Source organism: Wickerhamomyces ciferrii, contig 00061 (assembly GCF_000313485.1).
Source record: "Wickerhamomyces ciferrii WGS project CAIF00000000 data, strain NRRL Y-1031 F-60-10, contig 00061, whole genome shotgun sequence".
NCBI classification, from domain to species: Eukaryota; Fungi; Ascomycota; class Saccharomycetes; order Phaffomycetales; family Wickerhamomycetaceae; genus Hansenula; species Hansenula ciferrii.
In genome coordinates, this window is record NW_011887679.1 from 15,187 (window position 1) to 38,668 (window position 23,482).

Consider the following 23,482-nt stretch of genomic DNA (forward strand, 5'->3'; position numbering starts at 1 on the left):
GTTTTATCATGATCATGCTCAAGCTATAACAGACTAATTGGCTTATGAATCATGATACTAGTCTATACAATATGAAACTAATTATTACTCCGCATCGAAAATATGTCATATTTCCTATGAATGATTATCGAATGAGTATTAATTCAGCTTCCAGAACATACTGAAAAAAGATCTCTGGACTCCTGGAATCTTAAGCTGCGCTAGAGTTGTAGTTGTTGGAGAAGACTTGCCGCTATCATGATGTCGATGCCTAACTCTTCAATTAGATGGCATCAGCTGCGCATGTATAAGTTCTGAGTGATCAAAATTTAATATTCGTCGTGATTTAAGAAATTGTGCTTCATCAGCTCATCATTAACCATCCCGCACAGCTAACTAGAATATATATCATCGCATATATATGATGTCATACCAAGTATTAATTTGGATCTATTATATATCATGAGTTCATTTGAGGTTTCTCAGTTGTCAATATACGAAGTGAACTCCACAATCTCTTCATGATCAATCAATAGCGCCTAATATATAAGTGAGCAAACGTATGATAGATTAAGGTTCCGAGTATAGGTACTTAGTCTATAGTCTGAAGCTACTGCTATAACACCAGATCATCAATAGCTTTGTCTCTAGGGTGTAGGTCGGTTCTACTATTGTACCAATTGTATCAAGAATATCAAAAATATCAGAGCTTATAATCAAGTTTTAATCCGTCGGCTATCATCGGAGAATTACATTTCCGACTTCCGACAAATCTCGCGATATAATTTATAAACTTTTTGACTCAGTCAATTATACTTTTTTGACACTTTCCTCGTGTAATCGCTCAATAGTACCTCAAAACAGAAATATATGAGATGATCACACGTACGATGTTTACCCAGAATATATACGAAAAAAATAGGGTGAAACCTGATATATTACGGAAAGTGGGAACAAAGTCATTGATGAATCGTCTATGACAGCTAATTACGTTTTACCTTTTATCTGTCTGTCTAATTGCGTGGACTAAACTGATTTCGAGAGCTACCGAGCGGCGAGGGCTCCACGATTAGCTTAGCCCGTCGTGAACTAGACGTAATCCTAGAACGTACCAAAGATAAGCTTAAGGACTCAAAGCTGATCAACACCACAATTAGCTAAACTCATGACAGCTAACTTAGTTGTTATAAAATGTGCTAACCCATTAGTATCAGTACAAGGTAGACTGCTTCTCGACTTTTATACACAACGTCGCTAGTTCTTATTAGTAGCTTATTTAAAATTTCTCGCTTGACTCTTTCGATATGTACCCACAAAATTCAAATTACATTTTGATTAACCTAGGGTGCAGAAAATACATCAACAAACGGCAACCATTCATCTATGGCAAATTACAATTCATTAAGACCATATTTTACCACTCCAAATAATATGCAAGACAACCGTTAGCCTCGAAGTCAAAAATTCCCAAAATGGACCTCTCCGATTACCAAAATGGAATTTAGCTGCCTATCGGTAATTTAGATAACATTGGATAAAATGATCAGCAATAGTATAAAACAAACAAAATCCGTCATGGAATGAGTTTTGAACCCTTGGATATTCATCGAATTCAATCAGTGATCGAATAGGATTAATCGTGATACGCATTGTTCAGCTTTCGTTTCAATAATGAACTTCAAATCTTTGTTAGCAGTTGCAACTGCTTTGATCACCGTTAATGCTAAAAAAATTTTCATTGATAACGATGGTTTAGCTTCATTAGAAGCTTTATTTGCAATTTCTGCTGGTTATGAAATTGTTGGTGTATCTTCAAGTTTTGGTTCATCCTCCCTCGTTGATAGTGCTGGTGCTGCTTCTGATGTTTTAAAAACTTACAATTTAACATCATGTATTCCAAATTATCTTGGTGCTCAACAACCATTATTAAGAACAAACGAAACTTTCCATGCTTGGGAAAACTTATTTGGTGACTTGGTTTGGCAAGGTGCATTTGACGCTTCATATGCTGATTCTCATAGCTGGGATAACGTCACTTATGATGATTCAAAAGCTGGTGCACTTGCTTTAATTGAAGCTGTTAAAAGTAATAAAGATAGTGATCCAGTTACCATTTTCGCTGCAGGTATGATGACTACTGTTGCTCAAGCTATTTCAATTTATCCAAACTTGGTTAAAGAAGCCGCTGGTTTGTATATCATGGGTGGTTATTTTGATAATCAATATGCTCAAGCTACCGGTAATTCCATCACAATTGATATTAACACTGATATTAACTTAATTCAAGATCCTGAAGCTGCTCAAATTGTTTTAACATCTGACTGGAAAGAATTAGTTATTGGTGGTAATTTCACAAACTATTTGGTCCCATCTCAAGAATTATATGATAAAATTATTGACAAAGCTGGTTCAATTGATTTGATTAGAAGTCATCCATACTTTTCTCAAGTTTCAAATTTATTAGCTACAGGTAATTACACTGAAAATAATGACCAACAAAAATTACCATTCTGGGATGCTGCCATTTTATTTGCTTTAGTTAATCCAGATACCATCAAAGAAACTACTGATGTTACCGTTGCTGTTGATACTTCATTTTACTCACCATATTATGGTTCCCTTAAATTATACTCTCATGAATGGGCTCCAAAATCAGGTTATAAAGTTGCCAATGCTACCATTGTTGACAAAATTGATGATGAACAATTTTATAACACCGTTTTGGATGTTTTCTTCAAAAATTGGACTCAATATTGTGAAGTCCATGGTCCTGTTGCATTAGAAATATAGATTTTGTTTCTATTAATGATTTAATTATGATTTATATCTTCTTCTTCCAAGTATATTGATCATGCTTGACGTTCTAAGTGATCAATCAAAAATAAATGTTTTATTATTTATGATAGAAAGCTGTTATAACTAAATCTTCTAAATTTATCAATTATTATGGCGCATTTGTCTACACATTTTCAATGGGATCAATATCATAATTAGTATATTAAAGTAATCATTAAATGTCATTAAATAGTGCTTTAGTTGTCCAATAAAGTAGCGTGCAACTAAAATTAAATATATCAGGATATTTTCTTTGTACCCTCTAATAATGTCTGTGCTCTTGAAATCAATTTCTCATCATCATCATCCATATTTCTAGATCTCGAACTTCCTGCTGTGCTTGTTCTTCTATCTACTGATACCCCTTTTAATCTCTTCAATAAGTTTTCTACCACGTCTTCTTCTTTTGTTGAGTCAAACTCACCATCTGTTCCAGCAGAGCCTCTTGATTGTGCCCTTGACTTTTTGCTCAACATCATTTCTTTTCTCTTTTCATAAATTCTTATTTTCTCTTCATTCTCTTTATTTTGCTTCTGTACTCTTTTGAAGTCATCAATAAATTCCTGAAATTTAGGTAAGAATGTCGCCCTTCCAATTGAGTCAGAAGGATTTTCACCAAAATACTTCATAAGTTCATCAAAATCTGATATCACAAACTTGTGTTGATCCTCCAATAATTGGTATTTTCTTTTAGCTTCAGGTAACCTTGGTAATACTTTTGTCAGAACTCTATCAACTGGGTGTAATTTCTTTGGATCACTCAAATTACCATTCTCCATTGAACTCTCAACATTTTTGATAGTTTTAACATAAGATTCAATATCCAAAGATAATTGTTCAACAGACAATTTAGCTGAACTTTGTAATGTGGATAATTCATCCATGAAATTCAAATACTCAGGATATGCACGTCTAATAACTTTTTCAAGATATTGTAAAAATGTATTTTGATTCTGATCCTTGATGAAGTTCAATTTTTGCAATGATGTCAATTTGAAGCCTTCAACTTGTTTTTTATTCATGAAATTACCAATCTCTCTGATCAAAATGAACAAATTCTTCAAATTCTTAGAGTTTTTGATCGACTTGATAGAATCATCTAGAATTTGGATCTTTCTGCTCAAATCGTAATAATCCTTTTCATAAGATTTTATCATAAGTAAGGCTCTTGACCTAGATCTCCAATAATGTCTCAAGTTAAAACAAAGCTCCAAGAATAATCTATCTGCTCTTTCTAGTCCACTTGGATCTAGCTGAGGTTTTGATCCGTTTAATATGTCAGTTGCATATGGTTTGAAATCTTTGGTTAATGTGACAGAGAATTCACTTAGTTCACTCTTATTGAAAAATTCCAAAACACTAATGTTGTTCATTATATCTAGATCACACTTCAAAACCTTTAAAATCAATTGATCTTCAGGAATACTTGAAAACATGTGTAAATTGATTCCGAATTGTTGAGAAAGGTCTCTGGCGATGAAGCTTTTTTTGTCACTTTTGGACACAACACTAGTTGGTGAGACCCTCTTGGTTTCTTTCATTGTGAATAAATTTTCAACTTCTTTAAAAATACCAAGTTCTTGTAATTCTTCGGATCTTGAATGGGATGGTTCACTCCATAATGTATTGTCAACTTGATCTACTTTCTCCCAGTGCAATTGCTTCAATTTTTTTGTTGGTCTATGAAGAGACTTGGATATCTCATTGATCTTGTTTTGTGTCAGAATTGATTCCAGTTTTTTGAAATTTGAGCTTTCCGTAGACTTTTCTGAAGCTTTTGTCAATAATGTTGGCAGTGGAGGCGGTGGTGGTGGTCCTGATGAATCACTAGATTTCTCGTCTTCTGGTTTATCAATGGCTTTTTTAATCAATTCTGTTGGTAACGGTGGAGGAGGTGGTGGCGGTGGTGGTGGACCCAGTGCTGATGGTGCTGATACTGTTTTCTTTTCAGTTAAAAATTCTGGAATTGGTGGTGGAGGTGGAGGTGGTACACTAACAGTTGCAATTTTTTCCAAAGCGGCTGGTGCTGATTTCAAAAGTCTTTCATTAAACATATCTGGTAATGGTGGTGCTGGAGGTGCTGGAGGTGCTTTTACTTGTGAAACACCATTAGTGATTGTGGATTGTCCTGACCCATTTGTAGAGCTCCCTGTGCTTGGTCCAGTTGAAACATTTGACGATGTAGAAGATGGTGGCTTATTTGATTGAAATTGAAGAAACTCTGGTAATTCTGGTGCAGCAGGAACTGAACTTGTTAATATCCTGGATAATTCTGGAACATGGTTGGAGTTTTCATTATCTGAGTCAATTCCAGTTGAAGTTGTTCTATTTGGGAAAGGTCTTGGATCTATTAAGCTTTCCAATGATGATCCAGCATCATTAATTTCACCAGTCGAGCCAATAGGACTTGACCCGATAATCTTCGATCCTGATAGGTTGGACCCAGCGTAAGACATTGGTTTTCCACCTATAGCTTGACTTGAATCATAACTCCCTGTTGATGTTGATGATTTATTTTCATTTTCTGGGCTGGAATTCTTCAAAGCAAAAAGTGACATAGTAGATTTTGACTTTGATAACGATGAATTTCTTGAAAGTGATGAGCCTCTTGAGAGTGATGAATCTCTTGACTGTGAGGAAGCACTGAAAATATTCCCTTGTAATATTGGAGAGCCCTTATTTCTTCTTGATAAGGTTCTCAGTAGGGATTCAGATGCCGCGTTGTGTGAGTGAGATACTTTCTGAACCGGTGCACTATTAAAAGAGATGGTTGCATTTTGTGTTTCCCATTTTTGCTTTTCGTTCTTTCTAGCAGCTCTAAGCTCTTCGACTTCAGCTTTTAATGAGTCTATCTCTTTGTCTTTCAGTTCAGATTTGGCTTGCAAAAGATCATTTTGTTTCAAAATATCACCACTTGATAAATTCAAACTTTCTTTCAACAATTTGATCTCATTTTGTAAATCCTCAGTCTTCTGTTCATATTGTTTTACCTCTGACATTGCTCTTCTAGTTATATCATCATTTGTCAGTTGATCCATTAACTTCTGAATGGCCATGTTTAACACACTGTCCGAGTTTTCATAATTGATAGATGATCCAGCAAGAAGTATATTTTTCATAATTTGATTTAAAAGTTTTAAAGTTTTAGAAGCAGCAGAAGTAGAATTGGATTCATACATGGTTATCATTAAATCCAAGAATTCGTTATTCAAATCTTGTAACTCTGAATTAATACCTGCTTTGCTGATAATTGATTTGATTAAAACATCAGCTTTGGAATCTGATAAATTCAGCTCCTTCAATACTTCATCTTCAAAAGCAGATTTTTCCATGGACTTATATCGTTCAATTTGTACATCAATATGTTCATTCATCAGTGTTTTGAGCTTATGGAAAAGGGGGTAAATACCAGCTTCTTTGAACTTTGCATGAATTATCTTCTTATCATTTATAGATTCAGCTCCATCACAAATTGAGATTATCAAAAACAAAGAGCTAAGAAAAAACTCCTGTAGAATATTATTAGTGAATAAATGCTCGTCTTCATCTGCTAGCTTTGTAATCATATTTATCCATGTCTCGAACAAATTCAGCTTGGAAACTCTATTGAAAACCTTCAGTAAGTTGTTTCTACCTAAGGGTGGACTCCAAAAACTTAACAGTATCAAGATATCAGTGGATATTTTCTTATTCATAGTCTTTGTGGACTTAAGCATAGTCTTCACAAAAAATTCTATTATAGCTGGTGTTTGAACAATAACATCAGTTCCTTTCTTATCATTAACTATATTCTTATAACAGGATACTATTAAAAACGTTCTTTCTTCATCCATATTTGTTGATGATGGATTAGCTATCTGAAGTAGCTCAAAATATCCTTCTAATTCTATAAATTCCTCCACGAAATCCTTACTTCTTAAACCTTTTTCAAGTTTATGTAGATCTTTAGTTGATAATGTTCGAAGAGTTGATACAAACCATGAGGCTGGAATACTTCTGGACTTTAGATCTGATGTGTTTCTATCTACCAGCGATTTATCTTGACAAATAAGTATCCATTTTCTTGAATTGGGTATTTTTCTTAAATTGGCCTTTGCTTCTATTGTAAAAGCTCTTCTGTATAAAAACTTATCAAAAAGTGATTCAACAATATCATCAGAGGGTGGTTCATTCTGATCGTAGTTTAAAAATTCATAATCTATTTGAGTTGAAGAAGTTGTCCCTATGGAGCCGCTGGTTTCCAGTGAGCTTAGACTTGGTTCTAATTTGACACTAACGGTGGCTTTACTGGTCTTTCTTTTTAAACCTGTACCCACAATATTTAACCCCAGATTAGACAGGCTCTCTCTTGAATGTTTGTCATTACTGATTGTTCTGTCTTGAGCATTTGACTGATTGTTGAATTCATTTGGTTCTAGATGCCTCAGTGGTGTATTTGAATAATGAGATGTGACACTAAATGGTGATGATGATCTATGCAACGAATCTTCACTAACGTTTTCCAGCTTGGTAATATTATAACCACTGGGTATCATTATAAATTTAGATGTATGTGAAGCACTGCGAGCAGCTGGTAATATGTATTCTAGGTGTTCTTTCTTTGAGTTTCTAACCGCCCTTCGTACTCTGTATTTTGCTTCAACAATTTCAAAAATCTTATTGTTATTGATCCTCTGTTTTGAAATTTTGATCTAATGTAAACAAAAAATTCTGAAGGTGAAACTAAATCCGCGACTAGTATAACAAAACGCGTCTAGTAACTGCTTGGAACTTAGTATTGTGAATCTCGAGGTATATCAGGTGATCTATCATGTGATTTCACCCTCGATTTTTAATAATTTCGCAAAAAAAACCTTAACCAGGCCATGTAAAATTTATTATTTACAATTGCGAAAAATCAGGTCTAACTAGGCTTGGGACTGAAGACTTAAGACTTATAAAAACGAAAAATCTAAACCTAGTGACCTACGTATTGGAAATAGTCTTCATTTCAGTAAAAGTAATTAATATAAGGAATTTAATGAAGAATTCAAGTTCGTGTTTTGATAATTCATATTAGAAAGTCACGAATCACGGTCCATGAAATATACTACCAAGATACCAATGACTCTGCATAGAAGTTAACAATCTTATATGTATATATATATATAAAAACTCAATTACATTTCTAAGCTTTAATTCGGAATTCTAGCAGTCACAGACATTCTACATCTAGGGTAGATATAGACAACTTACAAATTTATATGAAATATATAACAAGTGGGCAACAAGTGTAAATAATTAAATTATATAGTACCATCAACAATATGATCCATCAATTATACATGTCATTCATCCAGATTCCATGGTATCATGTAACTTTCATATCAAAAATACAGCAGTACTTTTTTGTTTACAAAAACAAAAGTACCTACTAGTAGTGGAAGGCTATGCAGTTTGGTGTAGTATAGTTCATCATATAACGAACATCATTGACTTCAGAGTCGAAAGATCATGCAAATTTTATAGAAACAAGGAGCCAGGTCTAGTAGAAAGTTGAAACCCCCCTAAAAAATTTCATCCCGGTGAAAGTTCCCAGCTAATTAGGTTATAAAGGATGATTTGGGGAGAAACTACTCCCTCTGGAATTATTCCAATCCAGCATAAGTTTTAACTAGGATAAATCAAGTATCATTGAAATCGTGTTTGTCAAAGAAGGCTATTGTGTAGTTGCTAGAAATGTTATCTATTGTAGATCTAATCATCAAATAGTTTTTAGTAGCTACTTATGATTATTGATCAAACCATAACCTCAATGTAGTTCATGGATCTTGGTAACGTCTGCCTAGAGCTAACTTCTAATCCAAGATCAGGTATGTCTGTTATCTCTGCCTAGAATCCTATTCTTAGCTATGTCTTAGCTCTCTTCTGTCTAGCGCCTAAGCAGTGAGCTGTCTGTCTAAATAACTCTCCACCAAATCCGTGTTATCTTGTTTCCGAATTTGTACCTGAACTGGAGCGAAAAAAGAAGTGCGCTGTGTTGGCCTTGCTAGGAGTCCTCGCCTTTTTTTTACAATTTCCAATTCTGAACATTTTGAGAATTCCCATCAACAATTTGATTTCAACTTGAACTTCTTCTGTCTCTTTATTCTCTCCAAAAAGACTTCAAGTTTGGAAGTCTAGAGATATCAAAGAGTTGATCCAGTACCACGCTCGCTTCATTTCTTTCAAATAATACACTACCCAACACACTGTTTGTTTTTTTTCAAGGAGCTGGCTCTTATAACTACTATTTATTTTTTTTTCTGCTTTAACTTGAGAATTTCTGATTGCTATAATTAGATATTAAGCAGTTGAATATCCATCAATATCACATAAACATCAACACAAATTAGCTAAGATCAAATATTAGCGTTTAACCAGAATTAAAAATCATGGGTGCAAATTCAACTTCTATTGCAGTCGGTTGTGCCGTTGGTATTCCATGTTTTATCGCATTGTGCGTTGCCTTGGTATTTTTCCTAAAAACTAGAAGAAGATTTCAAAGAGAAGACTTGGAGTATAGTCAAGATGTCAATGATATGGATAAAGATTTAAGTTACACTAATATTGACCAATTAAAATTGGAGAAAGAAAATAATTATAACTCAAATTCAGAACCATCAGAAGATTCTGATCAAAGTAGACAAAATCATGACGGAGATGAAGAAGTTGAAACAAAAGCATCTCAAGATCAAGGTTCTCAAAAACAACCAAGATATGTTCCAGCATATAGAAGAAAATTCAAATCATCTGTTAGTAATTTGAACAGTTCAAGAAACTCATCATTTTCAAACTTACCAAATAATGGATCAACCCAAAAAGACGGGTCAAATTCATCAATAAATTCCAATACTACAAATCAAACAGATATGTTTTACAATAACATTCCATTAATGGATCAACCAAATGCTAATAAACAAGCTGAATCAACAAATAATAGTTTGGATTTAGCAAGATCATTACAACAACCAACACCATCATATTCTAAAAGACCAGTAACACAAAGAAGCTCATCAGTATCGAGTGCAGGTGATGATGATTATGATTTAAAGAACAATTATACTGTGGATAATGAAGATGAAATTCAAGAAGAAGATCAATATGAAAATGAATTTACAAATTATAGTGAAAATAAAAGAGCTTATATCGATAGTTTAAGACCAAAATAATTATTGAGAAAACTCCACTGAAGTTTAAAATTTTCAAAATAGAATTTTCAGTGTCAACAAGAAACAATAGAGTTTTTTAGTTCGTTTTGTACATTATAACAAGATTATATATCCTCATTTATTACATCAAAAACAATGACATCCCCCCATGATTGTTAACACTAGTCATGACATTCACTTACATTTTCATTACATCAACATCAACATCAACACTTGTTTTCATCACATCCTATTGGTTTCCAGTTTTGTCTTTTAGTTCATGATTTGCTTTTTTTTTCTGGTTTTGGTTTTGGTTTTTCTTTTTGACAAAGGGCTCAAGATTCAGTCAATTTTTGAGCTTTTAGATCAACTATATATATAATCTTTTGCTAGAAGAATGATTATCAATTCAATACTTAATATAATGATTTTATTAGTTCACATATATTATAATGTACAATGTACAATGGCAATTTCAAAATTATCGTAAATACAGTTTTATTTCTTCTATATACACATAAAATCATCATAAGCTATTTGATTAAACAGCAAAATCAACACTTTTATCAGCTAAAAGATCATATTTTTTACCATCAACTTCTAAACTCCATTCATGAATTAAGAAATCTTCTTTTCTACTATTTCTATTAGCAACTAATTTAATGGTACCTCTATTCTTAGAACCTTTAACATCAAATGTAATATCAACAGCACCTTTAACTTGATTTAATTCACCACTAACCCATGGATATAAGTCTGCAAAATCAATTCCACTACCAAGAACTTCTCTAATAATTTCAGATCTTCTCAAGAAATGTAATGTTGTTGTAACAACAGGTGAACTTGTCTTCTCATAGTTAAACATCACAGCAGCCGAAACAAACATCAATACCCAGAACCCGACAAATTGGATACGGTTTCTAGTTCTATCTTTGAAAGGGTCAGGTAATTCTCTGTCTATAGTCATTGGTCTCTTCTCAGGATTACCTGGCTTTGCTGAACTTATACTTGATGTAGTACTTGTAGTGGTTGATGATTGATATCTGGCCAATGAAACAACGGATCCAGCTGGTCTCATCGCTCTCAATGGAGTCCTCAATATAGGACTCAGTATTCTGGTTCTCATAAACATCTCTAGCTTCTTATTATCCCTGAACAGTCCTATGTTCAAGTTGATGTTGGTTTCTCCCGTTAAAATGTTGATATTACTCTAATTTAAATTTTTCCAACCAAAGCCCAAACCTTTTCGCGGGAAACTTTGTAGGGGGATTCGGGAATTCTCCTTCTGCCGCCTGGCTAAAATCTCTGCCTAGCTGTCTGCCTAGCGGACTGCCTGTGTTTTCTGTGCCTAATTGTTCTCCAACAATTGAAATTTCAATATTTATTGTATCTAAAGATAAACAAAAACATTTTGATCTTTCAATATCCACTTCTTGGTTCATCAACAACTCTGAATTTCCAACCAAAGAGGCCTTCTATCATATATTCTACTGCTTCTGATTTTCAAAATGACATTGGTATGTTTCCACTAGGGTGTTCTCTTTTCAGAAAGTTATTATTAGTTCACTAACATTTCAACCTCCAACAGTTAGGTAAAGCTTTCCATGTATCAATCGATTTAGTGCTAGTATCAACTGCTTTAGCTGGTATCAAAAGAAACACAGGTCTCACATTAAAACCAGATATAGCTGGTGATGCTGAAAAACAAGGTTATCTGAAGAAATATCTTGATGTTGGTGAATACGTTTTTGATTATAGTGTCGCCTTCATGAGCTCATCAGATTATTTTGCAAGAAAGTGAGGCGCCCAATAATATAATATAAGAGAAATAATTATCTACAATTACAATAATACTGTGATTTCAACATTAGCATGATCAATTTCACATGCTATCAATTCATCAAGATTTAAGTATCCCTGCTACAATAAATTTGTTATTATAATAATATTGATATTTCATTAATTAATTAACTCGTAGTTGAAATCATAAACTATATTAAACCCATAAATATATAATACAATATTGTTAAGCCCCTCAAGTGTACCGATACCTGGAAGCTTCTATGAAGGATTAAACGGTAATATACCAGCAAGACCTTCAATATCTCTCATATCCTCTTTAAATTCATCTTCTTCCAATTCATCATCTTCACCAAAAACACTATAATATAAACCAATATCACCATTATTAGGAGTATTTGAAGCATCAACAGGCCTATTAAACTGATGAGCGTGGCCTATTTGTTGTTGTCCTCTATTATTACCATTGTTATTAGTTGGATTGGTAGCTGTGGTGTTGTTCAAACGACGATTATTTGTAACTTCACTAAGACTTCTCATAGTTTCCCAAAAATCTAATTCATCTTCAAGCTCATCTTGGTCTATTGAAGGTTTTCTATATAATGTTGACTCATCGTCCAATGTATTAACATTTTGACTTAATTGTGAAGTATGTCTTTGTTTCCCTCTGCTATTATTACTTGATCCTGATAATTTTCTTTTATGATTGCTCCTACTTTGGTCTTGATGATGTTGGCGATTTTGAGGATTTAATAATCTTGCTAAATCATTTTCTTTAGTCATTAAAGTACTTGAACTTCCTAATTGTGGTTGAACCATTGGTGGTAAATAATTAAAATGTGAATATCTATTTGGTGTTATAAGATCTTCACCAACATTATGTCCTGAATTTTGTGAAGTTGTAGATTCTACTGGTGATGCTCCTTTACCTAATGAATTTGATTGTGCATAATGATGATGGATATGTTGATGTATTGAAATCTTTAAATCATATTTTTTAGCATTTTCAATTAATTGTTTGGCAAGATCTGTAGTAGATATATTACCATTTGATAGTGTTAAACCAGATGTATCTTTTAAAGTATATTTCCAATCCATTTCTGTTGAATTTGGTTTAGGAGATTCACCATTTCCTGGTGGTAAGTTTGAATTAGATGTACTGGCAAATGAAGATAAAGAACCATTTATATGATTTCTGTGTGATTTTTGTCTGTTATAAGAATCTTGATTGGATGTTGATGTTGGTTTATCAGCACCACTAGAATTATCTGATGATTGTGTTTGTCTTTGTTTCTCCAAATTTTCATTGATTTGTTCAAGAGCTGAAAGACCACCTTGAATACTATCTAATTCTTTTTTAATGTCTGGTGATGCTTTACCTCTGACAACTTCTGTAACAATTTTTCTCCATCTGTTTCTACAAGTTAAACTTGGTCTGCTCTTCATTTCTAATGAAATAGTACGCCATTTTGTTCCATAAGTTTTAACTTTTCTGATAAGTTGTAGGTCTTCATCTAATTTCCACGGTCTTAATCTGTCTTTTGTATTTGGATCTAAAACTTCAATGTAACGTTTGGCACATTGATCATCTGTTCTTCCTGGTATTTCAAGTGAAATTTTTTGCCATGATGATCCATGTTTATTATAAGACAATAAAAGACTATCGTCTTCTTCTTTAGTCCATTTTCCTTTCTTTAAATTAGGATCTAATGAATTTGTCCATCTTTTTCTGCAATCTTTTGCTTTTCTTGTTTGTAGTATTTCACCTATACTTTCCCAATCTATTTCTTGAGGTAATTGAGTTTGATTTACATCCCAGCTCTCTAAAGACAGTGATTCGATACCATGTGGATATCCTAACTCTATTAGTTTCTCATTAACAAGCTCACTCAATCTAACATCCTCCTCCTTAGTCCATGGTTTTCTTGAATCTCTTCTAAATGTAGTATAACCTAGTGACTCAGTGATGTCAAGAGGGTTGATTTGTATTGTTTTTTTCTTTTCAGTCATTTACAGATGTACCTGGTCTAGTCCACTTTGCAACTAGCAGAATTTAAAGGTCTTATAATCAAGTTATGATCAGAAAACAACTTTATCTAATATGATATATTGTTTATATACATTTTTTCCATAGATAAATTTTAAGTCACATAATTTTTTTTTTTGATTTTCTTCTTCCTTCGTTGCTCGGGGAAACATAATCAACATTGACGGTTGAGCTGGTTAATATGGGGACAAAAGTGACATGAAGATTTAAATTTTAGACAATACAACGAGAGAAAAAGTGTATTCTTAGAGGTTATATTAGGATGATAACCTTACTTGTAAGCCTAGAACGTTTGTAATCGGCTACTTCAATATATAAATTACACCATATTTACACTTGTATTGTTTTCAAATCTGTATATACAAAGTTCATGCTACCAAATATTATACACCGTGTGATATATTTATAAATGGGTTTCATACTATGAGCGTTCGTCATATTCTAATTTCTTATCAAAGGTCAAAGAAATTCATCCAAAAATATCATACTTTAAAATTAAAATGGCTTCAAAAATCAAAATATTTCACGTCCACGTCCAAAATCGTAGAAACTTGTAAACTGTCCACAATGTGATTTTGCCCTTCTTTCTTCAGCTTCAGGTAGCCAGCTTCTCATATTCTGTATTCTTGTTTCAGTTCCTGGATGTGTTGACATAAATTCTGGCTGATGAACCCCACGACCTTTTTCCCAGTTCGCCATTCTTTCCCATAGTTTATAAGATTCATTTGGATCATAACATGCTTCAGACATCAACATTAACCCGATATAATCAGCTTCAGTCTCCATTGCTCTTGATGCAGGCATTTTAATGATAGTATTTATCAATAAACTGTTGAAAAAATCAGCTCCTGTCAATGCATATAAGAAAATACCTAATGCAGCATATATCGGGGTTTTAGATAAATTTTCACCAGTATGTCTAGCCAATTGATGGGCGAATTCATGTGATAAGACAGTTGCTAATCCATCATCATTTTGACAAATGTTTAAGATTGAACTGAAAACAAATACTTTTCCTCCAGGGAGAACGAAAGCATTTGGTGGAGCACGAGGATCATTAACAATATGAACTTTCCAATCTAAATGTGATTCATCAATAGGACTCACTTTTAATATTTTTTCGAAAACATTGGAGACTTTGACGGATAATGGATGGTGTGGAGGTAATATATGTCCTCTATTTTCTGCTAGTACTTGTCTGTAAGATCTATCTCCAACCCATTTCTCTAATCCTTCAGTTGACCATATGAATCTTCTTCTTCCTGTAACAGGTGCTTCTTCAAGATGTGTCACATAGAATACACCACCAAGACCTAAAACCCCTGCTGCATATTTTCTATACGTTGGATCTTGTAGAATATTTGAACTTGATTTAGTATTATTGAATCTCTTGTATGTAGATGCCCATCTCATCGAGGCCTTGCTGGTTCTTGATGCTTGTGAACCAAACTCTTTGGCTCCTCTAAGCCATATACTTGTGAATTTGAACATTTTTGTTCGATGTGCTTGTCTATAAGATGCTAAAGATGTCAAAATATTAAGATGGCAAATATGTAAAGTTTCGTTATAGTCAACGTTTTCAACTAATTCATGTTCGGAGCTAAAAATCTGAAGCCTTCTGGAAAATTCAAAAAAAGATTCTACGCTTTTAATGGAAATAGCTTATGTAGGACACAATTTCGAGCTCACGAATCGCCACTTAATCCACAAGAGCGTTGTTTCAACTAAAGGATATTTCACATAATGGGTAAAGCGGAATTCGGTACACCCAAATACTTCTCAAATCAAATGAAGGCCAGGGGTCTTCAAAAGCTAAAATTTTATTGTCAAATATGTGAAAAACAATGTAGAGATGATAATGGGTTCAAAAGTCATACAAGAAGTGAAAGTCATCTCAAGAGAATAAAACAAGTTGATTCAAGCGTTATTGATGATTTTTCAAAACAATTTCAAAGTCAGTTCTTAGCAAATTTACGTTCGCATCATGGTGATAAATCTATAAATGCCAATCGTTTCTATAATCAACTTATTCAACAAAAGGATCATATACATTTAAACTCAACTAAATGGTCTTCATTGTCACAGTTCTTGCAGGATATAGGTAAACAGGGCCTCATAAATGTCAACGTGGTTGATGAAAGTGATCAAAGTTTGAATGGTGTTGATATATCATACGTAAATAACTCGAGTGATGAAATTACTAGACAAAATAATTTGAAAAAACATTCAGAAGATGAAAAAGCAGAGGAACATCTATCGATGAAACTGCTGAAGGATCAAATAAAAAAAGGTGAAGAACTACGTAGTAAAGAAGAAGAGGAAGATAACCCAGAAGATAAACATTTCACAAGATCAAAAGATGATGCACCTATAAAGATAAGTATTGGTGCTAAAAAGGATCAACCCGCCACCAACATACCCAAAAGAACTAACGCTTTCAAAGTAAGTAAACCTAAACAAGGTGCTAATCCACTAAAAAAGAACGTATTAAAATAGATCAATATACAAAAGAATGAGCATAAGGTGATGTTTCGTAGAATTGTATATACAAATATTTTAGTATGGGTTATAACTATTCAAACCAAATTCCCTCCAGGAAGCTTTATCAATCCTACTTTCAACGTTGATTCCAAACTTGGTATTCATTAACTTCAACGTACCAGCGTTTATATCCATACCATGAAGGTATAAATTTTGTGGTGTTAAATATTGTAAAAGTTCTAAGAGTTTATAACCTGAAGCTTCGTTGAATGAAAGATCCAATAATTTCATATGTCTTACTACTTTCTTTTCCTTCAAAGCAGATACCATTTGGGTTATTGCGTAATCGCCAAAATCGGTTGCTTGGTTTAGATAAAGGACTTGTAAATTTGGACACCATTCGAAAAAATCATCAAAATCAAAAAATCCACCATTAATGTGGACACGAAATGGACCTTTTTTGAATATAATATTTTGACAATATCCAATTGAAAGTTGGATCAAAGAGTTACCGCAAACCCTTAAAATTTTACCTAAGCCTTGAAATGATATTGATGAACCTGTTAAATCTAAAATTTTCAATTTCCCAAAAATCTTGTAGAGATAGAAACTATCAATATTCAATAAATGTTCAGAATATCGAACTTCTTTTTCTCTGATTGCCAATTTCCTCAAGTTTTTAAACTCAAGAAGATCATGAGATTTGAGAAAAGTAGCTAAATTAAAATTATCATTATTCTCGAAAACAAGTGATTGGACATTTGGAACATTTTGAAGAAAGTTGAATCCAACATTAGTATTATTCAATGTGTTAAAATCATAACCAACAATTGTTAAAGAAGTAAGATTTGGTATTAATGAGACTCTTGTGGTGAAAAGGTTTGAGAATGGGATTGATGGATATTTTTGCTTTAAATCACCAACCAATGTTAAAGTCTTGAGATTCTTATATCTTTGTAATATGATATCATATTTTTTAAATGACGAAGGTCTATTATTATCTGGTGCTCTAGTGATTTCTAAAGATTCAAGGTGTGGTAATAAATCAAGTAATTTTTCTTCTGCTTTCGGTATCATAACACAAGTGATTCTTAAGTTTTTCAATCTTTCAAGTCTCTTCAATGATGATCTATTACCTTGAAGACATTCGACCAACTGTTCAGTAGTAATATCAAGAAAGTTAAAATTTAAAGAACCTGTGTATATCAATGGTGATTTGTTGAGAACGATGTTCATAATTTGTCTTTCATCCATTCTCCTTATGGATCTCATTTGTAAGCTATTCAAGCTCTTTATTGATGATGACCTTCTTGATTTTGTTAAAAGTTCAAAGCAAGATTGAACATGTTTTAAAGTAGCAAATCTTGGAATAACAATGTCATTGAGTAAAAGTGGTGATCTTGACAAAGTCTCGCACCATAACCGTGATACTGTGAACGATCTTATTATATCCTTCAAATTCAATAAGCTAAATACTTCTGTTGTGAGTTCCAAGGGAAGCCAAATAAGTGGATCTAATTGCTTTCTTTCCTCTTGACTTTGAAGATTACTTTGGTTTTGGCTTTGGCTTAAAGTTGAAGTTGAAGCTGAAGGTGACTTCTTGAGTCTTTTTCTGTCTTGTGAAGATATTGGGTCTTCTAACATCTTTCTTGCAGTTTTTATTTCAATGGGGCTAGTTGTATTGGATTTAGATTGTTTATTAGCCTGATCAAGCTTGTTTTCTAATTTTTGTTTCTGTTCCTTTAGATATTGAAGCATATTAGGATTTACTTGAATTCCAAACTTTTCAATGCCCCTATTAATTCTTTCGATGCCCTTAGTGAATGTGTCAAAAGCTTTTTTATCTTTCTTCATCATTATCAAAATCTTCCCCGTTCTTATGTAACCTTTGGCATTATATGGTTCAAATGATACAGCTTTAACGCTATCATCAAGGGCTAGCCGTAGATTATCCGTTTTTTCATACGCAGCTGCTCTTGAGTCCAAAATGGTAGTCAGCTTTGGATGATTGACTTTATCTCCATCTTTTAAATAAGCTGGCCTTGGTTTCAACTTTTGAGCAACTCTGAGCTTGATTATTGTCTTTTGATCTAATGCATGTGCAACTTGGAGAGCTTTTGTGTAGAGCTTTATTGCGTCTTCATACTTTCGAAGCTTGAACTGTTTGTTTCCTATCTCCAATGCCTTACCAACAACATCTTCAACATCTGACATGGTCTCCTGAAGCTTGAGATCAAAGTTAATTAACTAAATTTTCAAAGTGTAAATAAAGCATAAACGCGTTTCTCTGTATATGGAGTTTCACGAAAAATGTACAGCTTCTACTTTTAAACTTACTTTCTTCCCACTAACCACGTGAGTAAATTTTCAAAATGCATAGTAAACAACATATTAGTGGTAACTAAACCAATCTTCCACTACGCCCCATCAAACGAACCACGCCTTCAAAGAGCTATCACCAGGATAATCAAAAGCTGGCTTATACTCCTTTCACAAGATTATAATAGACCCAATCTGCTCTTTCAAAGCTCCAATTTCAATAGGGCGGTCTTTTTTATCGCAGTTTTCATTTCACATTTTGCTTGATCTCAAGACAGAAAACATTTCATCTCAATAAATATCATCTGTATTTCCAAACATTGAGCTCACAGCAACATAGATGTACAGCATATAATCAAATATCAAGAATCATGGTTTTAAGTAGGCATGGTAATAAAACAAGGTCATGGTTGTTGCTGTTAACGCTCTTTGGTCTTATAACATTTGCTATTATTGGGATTTTATCGAGTCAAGAACACAATGGTGCTGATGCGCCTAAATGTCGTCCAATTTACATGTTCCCATCGTATGCTAAAATCAATGGATTTGATACGCATCATTCAAAATTTGCTTCAAAATATAATCTATTTCTTTATCGTGAACAAGGTAAGGATAAAATTCCAGATGAAGATGATAAATCAGGTTACATTTTAGATGGTGTACCAGTCTTATTTATACCAGGTAATGCAGGCTCTTATAAACAAGTAAGATCAATTGCTGCTGAATCTACAAATATCATTCACAATAACAAAGAAAATATTTATTATCGTGGTAAAAATTTGGATTTTTTTGCTGCTCATTTTAATGAAGATTTTACAGCATTTCACGGAAGAACAATGCTTGATCAAGCTGAATATTTGAACGATGCTATACGGTATATCCTATCTCTTTATGAAGGACAATCGAATCCGCCACAGTCAGTTATACTTGTGGGACATTCAATGGGTGGTGTTGTCAGTCGCCTGATGTTGACTCTTCCCAATTATGTTGAAAACTCCATCAATACTATAGTAACATTATCTGCACCACATGCTGCTGCTCCAGCTACTTTTGATGGTGATATTATGAGAGTCTATGGTGAGATTGATAGATTTTGGAGACAAGGTTTTGATTCTGAACATGAAGATACAGTACCATATCAACGGTTGCAAAATGTCTCCATTATTTCCATCACCGGTGGTCTTTTGGATACAATTTTACCAGCTGATTATACAACTCTTGATGGTCTAGTACCAGATACGCATGGTTTTACTGTGTATACCACTGGTATCCCTGGTGTCTGGACACCTATTGATCATCTTGCTATTGTCTGGTGTGACCAATTAAGAAAAGTAGTTGCCTCTGTGCTACTAGATGTTGTTGACCCATTGAGCCCTTCAAGAACTTATTCAGTGAATAAAAGGATGAATATATTCCGCAAAAATTTACTTTCAGGTTTTGAAGAATATGCTAAACAAGACTTTTTAAATAATGATGAATATGATGAGATTAAGATCAAAGCTGAAGATTTAGAGATTTCAAATGGTGATTCTACGCTGCTAAAATCAAGTAAATCCCATATCATTGATTTGAAAAGGGTTTCTAATGAAAGTGTTTTCAATTTTATATCATCCAGTCAACCATCAACTCAGGATAAAGGCTCTTATTTGGCTGTCTGTAACAAAACGTCTGGATTAGGGAGTGAAACTGTTATCGAACCAAGAGGAGTTTCAAGCTCAGATGATACATTAAATCTTGCTTGCAAAAGTATATCAAAGGATGTTTACGCTATTCCTAGATCAGCTGGTGATCTTGATGCAAGTGAATCATCATTTGGCGGTAATTACTCACCATTTTATGCTGCACAGCTAGACTATTATTTATTAGAAGACAATGACTTTGCTCTATATTCAAAGAATAGTGAGTCCTCAAATGATGATTTCTCAGCATGGAGTGTTGAAATCAAGGAGAAAAATACATTCCATCTTCCATCCAATATTTTTTCATATTTATTTGGAACAACCATTGAAATTCCATCTTCAAAATCACTTGTTAGAAATATTCAATTTGATTCATTAAAAAGTAGCTTATTGGGGTACAAGGTCACTTTCAATATCAATAAGAAAAACTCACAAGTTTTTGAACCGTTGGCTAGACAATGGATTTCTAATCCATTTGAGACTAAGTGGCATTTGAATTTACATGAAGATAAAACAATATCATTCCATGGTAATGCTCCGTATACACCTTTCAAAAATAAAGAGAATCCATTACACCTTCAACTTTGGGCCTTATTCAATGATAAACCTTCTTCAATCACAGTGAAAATTGATTTATTACATACATTGAAATTATGGGTGCTCAGATATAGATTGGCTGTTGCTTCATTACCAATTTTCATTATTACCTTGACATTGACTTTACAGATTCTACAGTATTCAAAGAGTGGTATTTTTATATCATTTGAAGATGGTTTAATTCTTTTAATGAGATATGCATTCCCAATTGGATTTTTTGCATCTATACTTACTCCATTGGCATCAAATGAAACAGTTCAAAAACTATTATATTTGATTGATTTTGTCGCAATCACCAAGCCTGAAGAATTGAAAAATGTTCATGTTGATCCTTATTTCTTAGGTATTCAAGAAAATTATCTCTGGATTCTAGGCCCAATATTTTTGACAATTGCTTTATCATTGGTCTATACCGTCAATAAAGCTGTTCAACTGCTTGGAATTGGTATCACCTTGTTGATAAGATCTGTAAAATCACGTTTCAGTTCAGAATTGAATTCAGTGAAAGAATTACAAATCCCAATACCTAAAGACAGACTACAAAATAACCGCCGTATTGTTGGTTCAGTTTTATTACTTGCATTTGTTGTGTTTTATGTTCCATATCAATTTGCTTATGTCGTTTGTTGTGTTGTTCAAGGGATTGTTTGCATCAAATCTGAAATGAAAGCGCATGAATCATTCAAAGAAAAGGAAGCGTCAATTACATCATCGAATTTTTCAAACTATAACAAGTCCTTATTTGTCTTGATGTTGTGGATTTTACCAGTCAACATTCCTGTTTTGGTTGTATTCTTTCATAATATGGCCGTGAAATGGGAAACTCCATTTTCATCACATCATAATATTTTGGCAATTTTACCAATAATTCTTGTTTTGAGCAAACACGTTAAAGGTGAGATAATACCACAACCACAGTTCAAGTTACAAAGAAGGATTACAGTGGGTATTTTGATTTATTTCGCCTTTTTCTCCTTGGTTTATGGAGTTAGACATCTTTATTGGTTACATTACTTGCTCAATGTGTTTTTCGCTTGGATTTTTATTCTATTCTATGAAGGCTCAACTGATACGAATGCTCAAAACAATTGATTTTATTCTTGGTTTTACTTATACAATTCATAACTTTAAATAGATAGATTTAGTATATATTAAAAAAATATTATTATTATAATTTACAAACCGATACATAAACCTTAAAAAAACAAAGCACAAAAAACGAAACCAAAGTCCTTTTGCAAGATATATTTTATATCTAACGATATAGAATGACAATAATTAATAAAACCCCGTAATTTAAGTCTAAACATGATCAAACATCAGTGTTCTTGAAATCATTATTAATCTTATGTGTTGTTCTAGAAACATATTCATCTTCTGAATCGGTTTCAACTTGATCATTTGCAAACCAATATCTTTTAGCTTCTTCTTCAGCAGCTGTTGATGGTGTGAATAAATCTTTATCATCAAAATCATCTTCTTTAATGGCCACATTATTTGGAATTGATGAAGTTGAATGAGCATCATCTGCAAATTGGTTCTTTCTGTAACGATTAAATCTATATGATTCAGCATCTTCTTTCAATGTTGCAGTTCCTTGATCTGAATTGAAAAATGATGAACCTTTAATGGTTGATGGGGTATAAACATGGTAACCAGATGAAGTTGGAGTTGGTGCATTGTTAGCACTAGCAGCCCACATTGATGATAATGGTAAAGATAACGCAACTAACATAACAGCACTAGCAGGTAAGGCAACAATCTTGAAAGCGTTTAAAGCATATGAGAAAATAGTCAATATAGATGGAATTATCATAGTTTGTGAAGACATGATTAATAAAATATGGAAACTATCAAATTGTTTTAAACCTAAATATCTTCTTGATCTGATAGCCATGATTAATTTTGTGACAAGGATTAAACTCATAAAGTTGATTGAACAAGCAAATAAAATAATTTGGGCATCATGTGCTTTTGAATTATCTTCTGTACTTTCACCTTTAAACATTTTAACGATTAAACTTATAGAGTTGTAAAATGTAATACCAACAGTAGCTAAGGCTGTTAAAAATGAAATACCAGTGACTGACCAACCAACATTTTTACCATTTGGATGATTGAAAATTGTTCTAATTTGGAAAACCATTGAAGCTTCAATAGTTAAAATTAATAATGCTTGGAAAATATTAGCAGCTGCCGAAACATTTAAAGTATTATCTGTTATAATCCCCTCTTGGATAGCTGTGAAATAGAATGTAACTGAAGTGTAACCACCTAATAAATAAGCCAAGTATAAACCTGAATGAATAACCATAAATAATAAAGAAAGTTGATTTAAAATGAAAACTGGGGTTTTTCTATTACTTGAAGTCAAAAAAAGAACAATCATTGCAAGACCACCAGCACCAATTCTTGTTGAGAAGATAAATCCATTTTTCATTAAAATATGGAAATAATGATCTATATCAGCAAAAGTTACTTGAGTATCACCATAAGCAGATGTATAGTTTAATAATTGTAAAGCTGGATCAAAATCAGCAGGAAGTTCTATTGGCGAGTAATCCATCTTGTATAAT

General features: G+C 33.1%; 11 protein-coding genes across 11 annotated transcripts; 5 read left to right on the top strand and 6 right to left on the bottom strand.

Annotated features, from left to right (window-relative positions):
- Nucleotides 1–1,650: 1,650 nt before the first annotated feature.
- Nucleotides 1,651–2,769, top strand: BN7_2550 (Pyrimidine-specific ribonucleoside hydrolase; the record flags this gene model as incomplete). The annotated part of the gene is made up of 1 exon (XM_011276821.1): nucleotides 1,651–2,769. The coding sequence occupies one exon, from the start codon at nucleotides 1,651–1,653 to the stop codon at nucleotides 2,767–2,769; it is 1,119 nt and encodes a 372-aa protein (XP_011275123.1).
- Nucleotides 2,770–3,053: 284 nt separating this feature from the next.
- Nucleotides 3,054–7,349, bottom strand: BNR1 (formin BNR1; the record flags this gene model as incomplete). The annotated part of the gene is made up of 1 exon (XM_011276822.1): nucleotides 3,054–7,349. One exon carries the CDS (start codon nucleotides 7,347–7,349, stop codon nucleotides 3,054–3,056), a length of 4,296 nt encoding a protein of 1,431 aa, XP_011275124.1.
- A 1,878-nt stretch (nucleotides 7,350–9,227) lies between these two features.
- AIM20 (Aim20p) lies at nucleotides 9,228–10,004 on the top strand (the record flags this gene model as incomplete). Its single annotated transcript, XM_011276823.1, has 1 exon — nucleotides 9,228–10,004. One exon carries the CDS (start codon nucleotides 9,228–9,230, stop codon nucleotides 10,002–10,004), a length of 777 nt encoding a protein of 258 aa, XP_011275125.1.
- A 520-nt stretch (nucleotides 10,005–10,524) lies between these two features.
- COA1 (Coa1p) lies at nucleotides 10,525–11,115 on the bottom strand (the record flags this gene model as incomplete). Its single annotated transcript, XM_011276824.1, has 1 exon — nucleotides 10,525–11,115. The coding sequence occupies one exon, from the start codon at nucleotides 11,113–11,115 to the stop codon at nucleotides 10,525–10,527; it is 591 nt and encodes a 196-aa protein (XP_011275126.1).
- Nucleotides 11,116–11,491: 376 nt separating this feature from the next.
- ATG44 (mitofissin) lies at nucleotides 11,492–11,784 on the top strand (the record flags this gene model as incomplete). The annotated part of the gene is made up of 2 exons (XM_011276825.1): nucleotides 11,492–11,500; nucleotides 11,572–11,784. 2 exons carry the CDS (start codon nucleotides 11,492–11,494, stop codon nucleotides 11,782–11,784), a joined length of 222 nt encoding a protein of 73 aa, XP_011275127.1.
- A 260-nt stretch (nucleotides 11,785–12,044) lies between these two features.
- On the bottom strand, nucleotides 12,045–13,793 carry BAS1 (Bas1p; the record flags this gene model as incomplete). The annotated part of the gene is made up of 1 exon (XM_011276826.1): nucleotides 12,045–13,793. The coding sequence occupies one exon, from the start codon at nucleotides 13,791–13,793 to the stop codon at nucleotides 12,045–12,047; it is 1,749 nt and encodes a 582-aa protein (XP_011275128.1).
- Nucleotides 13,794–14,343: 550 nt separating this feature from the next.
- Nucleotides 14,344–15,321, bottom strand: OMA1 (metalloendopeptidase; the record flags this gene model as incomplete). The annotated part of the gene is made up of 1 exon (XM_011276827.1): nucleotides 14,344–15,321. One exon carries the CDS (start codon nucleotides 15,319–15,321, stop codon nucleotides 14,344–14,346), a length of 978 nt encoding a protein of 325 aa, XP_011275129.1.
- A 252-nt stretch (nucleotides 15,322–15,573) lies between these two features.
- On the top strand, nucleotides 15,574–16,326 carry RTS2 (Rts2p; the record flags this gene model as incomplete). Its single annotated transcript, XM_011276828.1, has 1 exon — nucleotides 15,574–16,326. The coding sequence occupies one exon, from the start codon at nucleotides 15,574–15,576 to the stop codon at nucleotides 16,324–16,326; it is 753 nt and encodes a 250-aa protein (XP_011275130.1).
- A 60-nt stretch (nucleotides 16,327–16,386) lies between these two features.
- On the bottom strand, nucleotides 16,387–18,525 carry DIA2 (DNA-binding SCF ubiquitin ligase subunit DIA2; the record flags this gene model as incomplete). The annotated part of the gene is made up of 1 exon (XM_011276829.1): nucleotides 16,387–18,525. The coding sequence occupies one exon, from the start codon at nucleotides 18,523–18,525 to the stop codon at nucleotides 16,387–16,389; it is 2,139 nt and encodes a 712-aa protein (XP_011275131.1).
- A 476-nt stretch (nucleotides 18,526–19,001) lies between these two features.
- On the top strand, nucleotides 19,002–21,998 carry BST1 (Bst1p; the record flags this gene model as incomplete). The annotated part of the gene is made up of 1 exon (XM_011276830.1): nucleotides 19,002–21,998. The coding sequence occupies one exon, from the start codon at nucleotides 19,002–19,004 to the stop codon at nucleotides 21,996–21,998; it is 2,997 nt and encodes a 998-aa protein (XP_011275132.1).
- A 220-nt stretch (nucleotides 21,999–22,218) lies between these two features.
- On the bottom strand, nucleotides 22,219–23,472 carry STE2 (alpha-factor pheromone receptor STE2; the record flags this gene model as incomplete). Its single annotated transcript, XM_011276831.1, has 1 exon — nucleotides 22,219–23,472. The coding sequence occupies one exon, from the start codon at nucleotides 23,470–23,472 to the stop codon at nucleotides 22,219–22,221; it is 1,254 nt and encodes a 417-aa protein (XP_011275133.1).
- Between the last annotated feature and the right edge of the window lie 10 nt (nucleotides 23,473–23,482).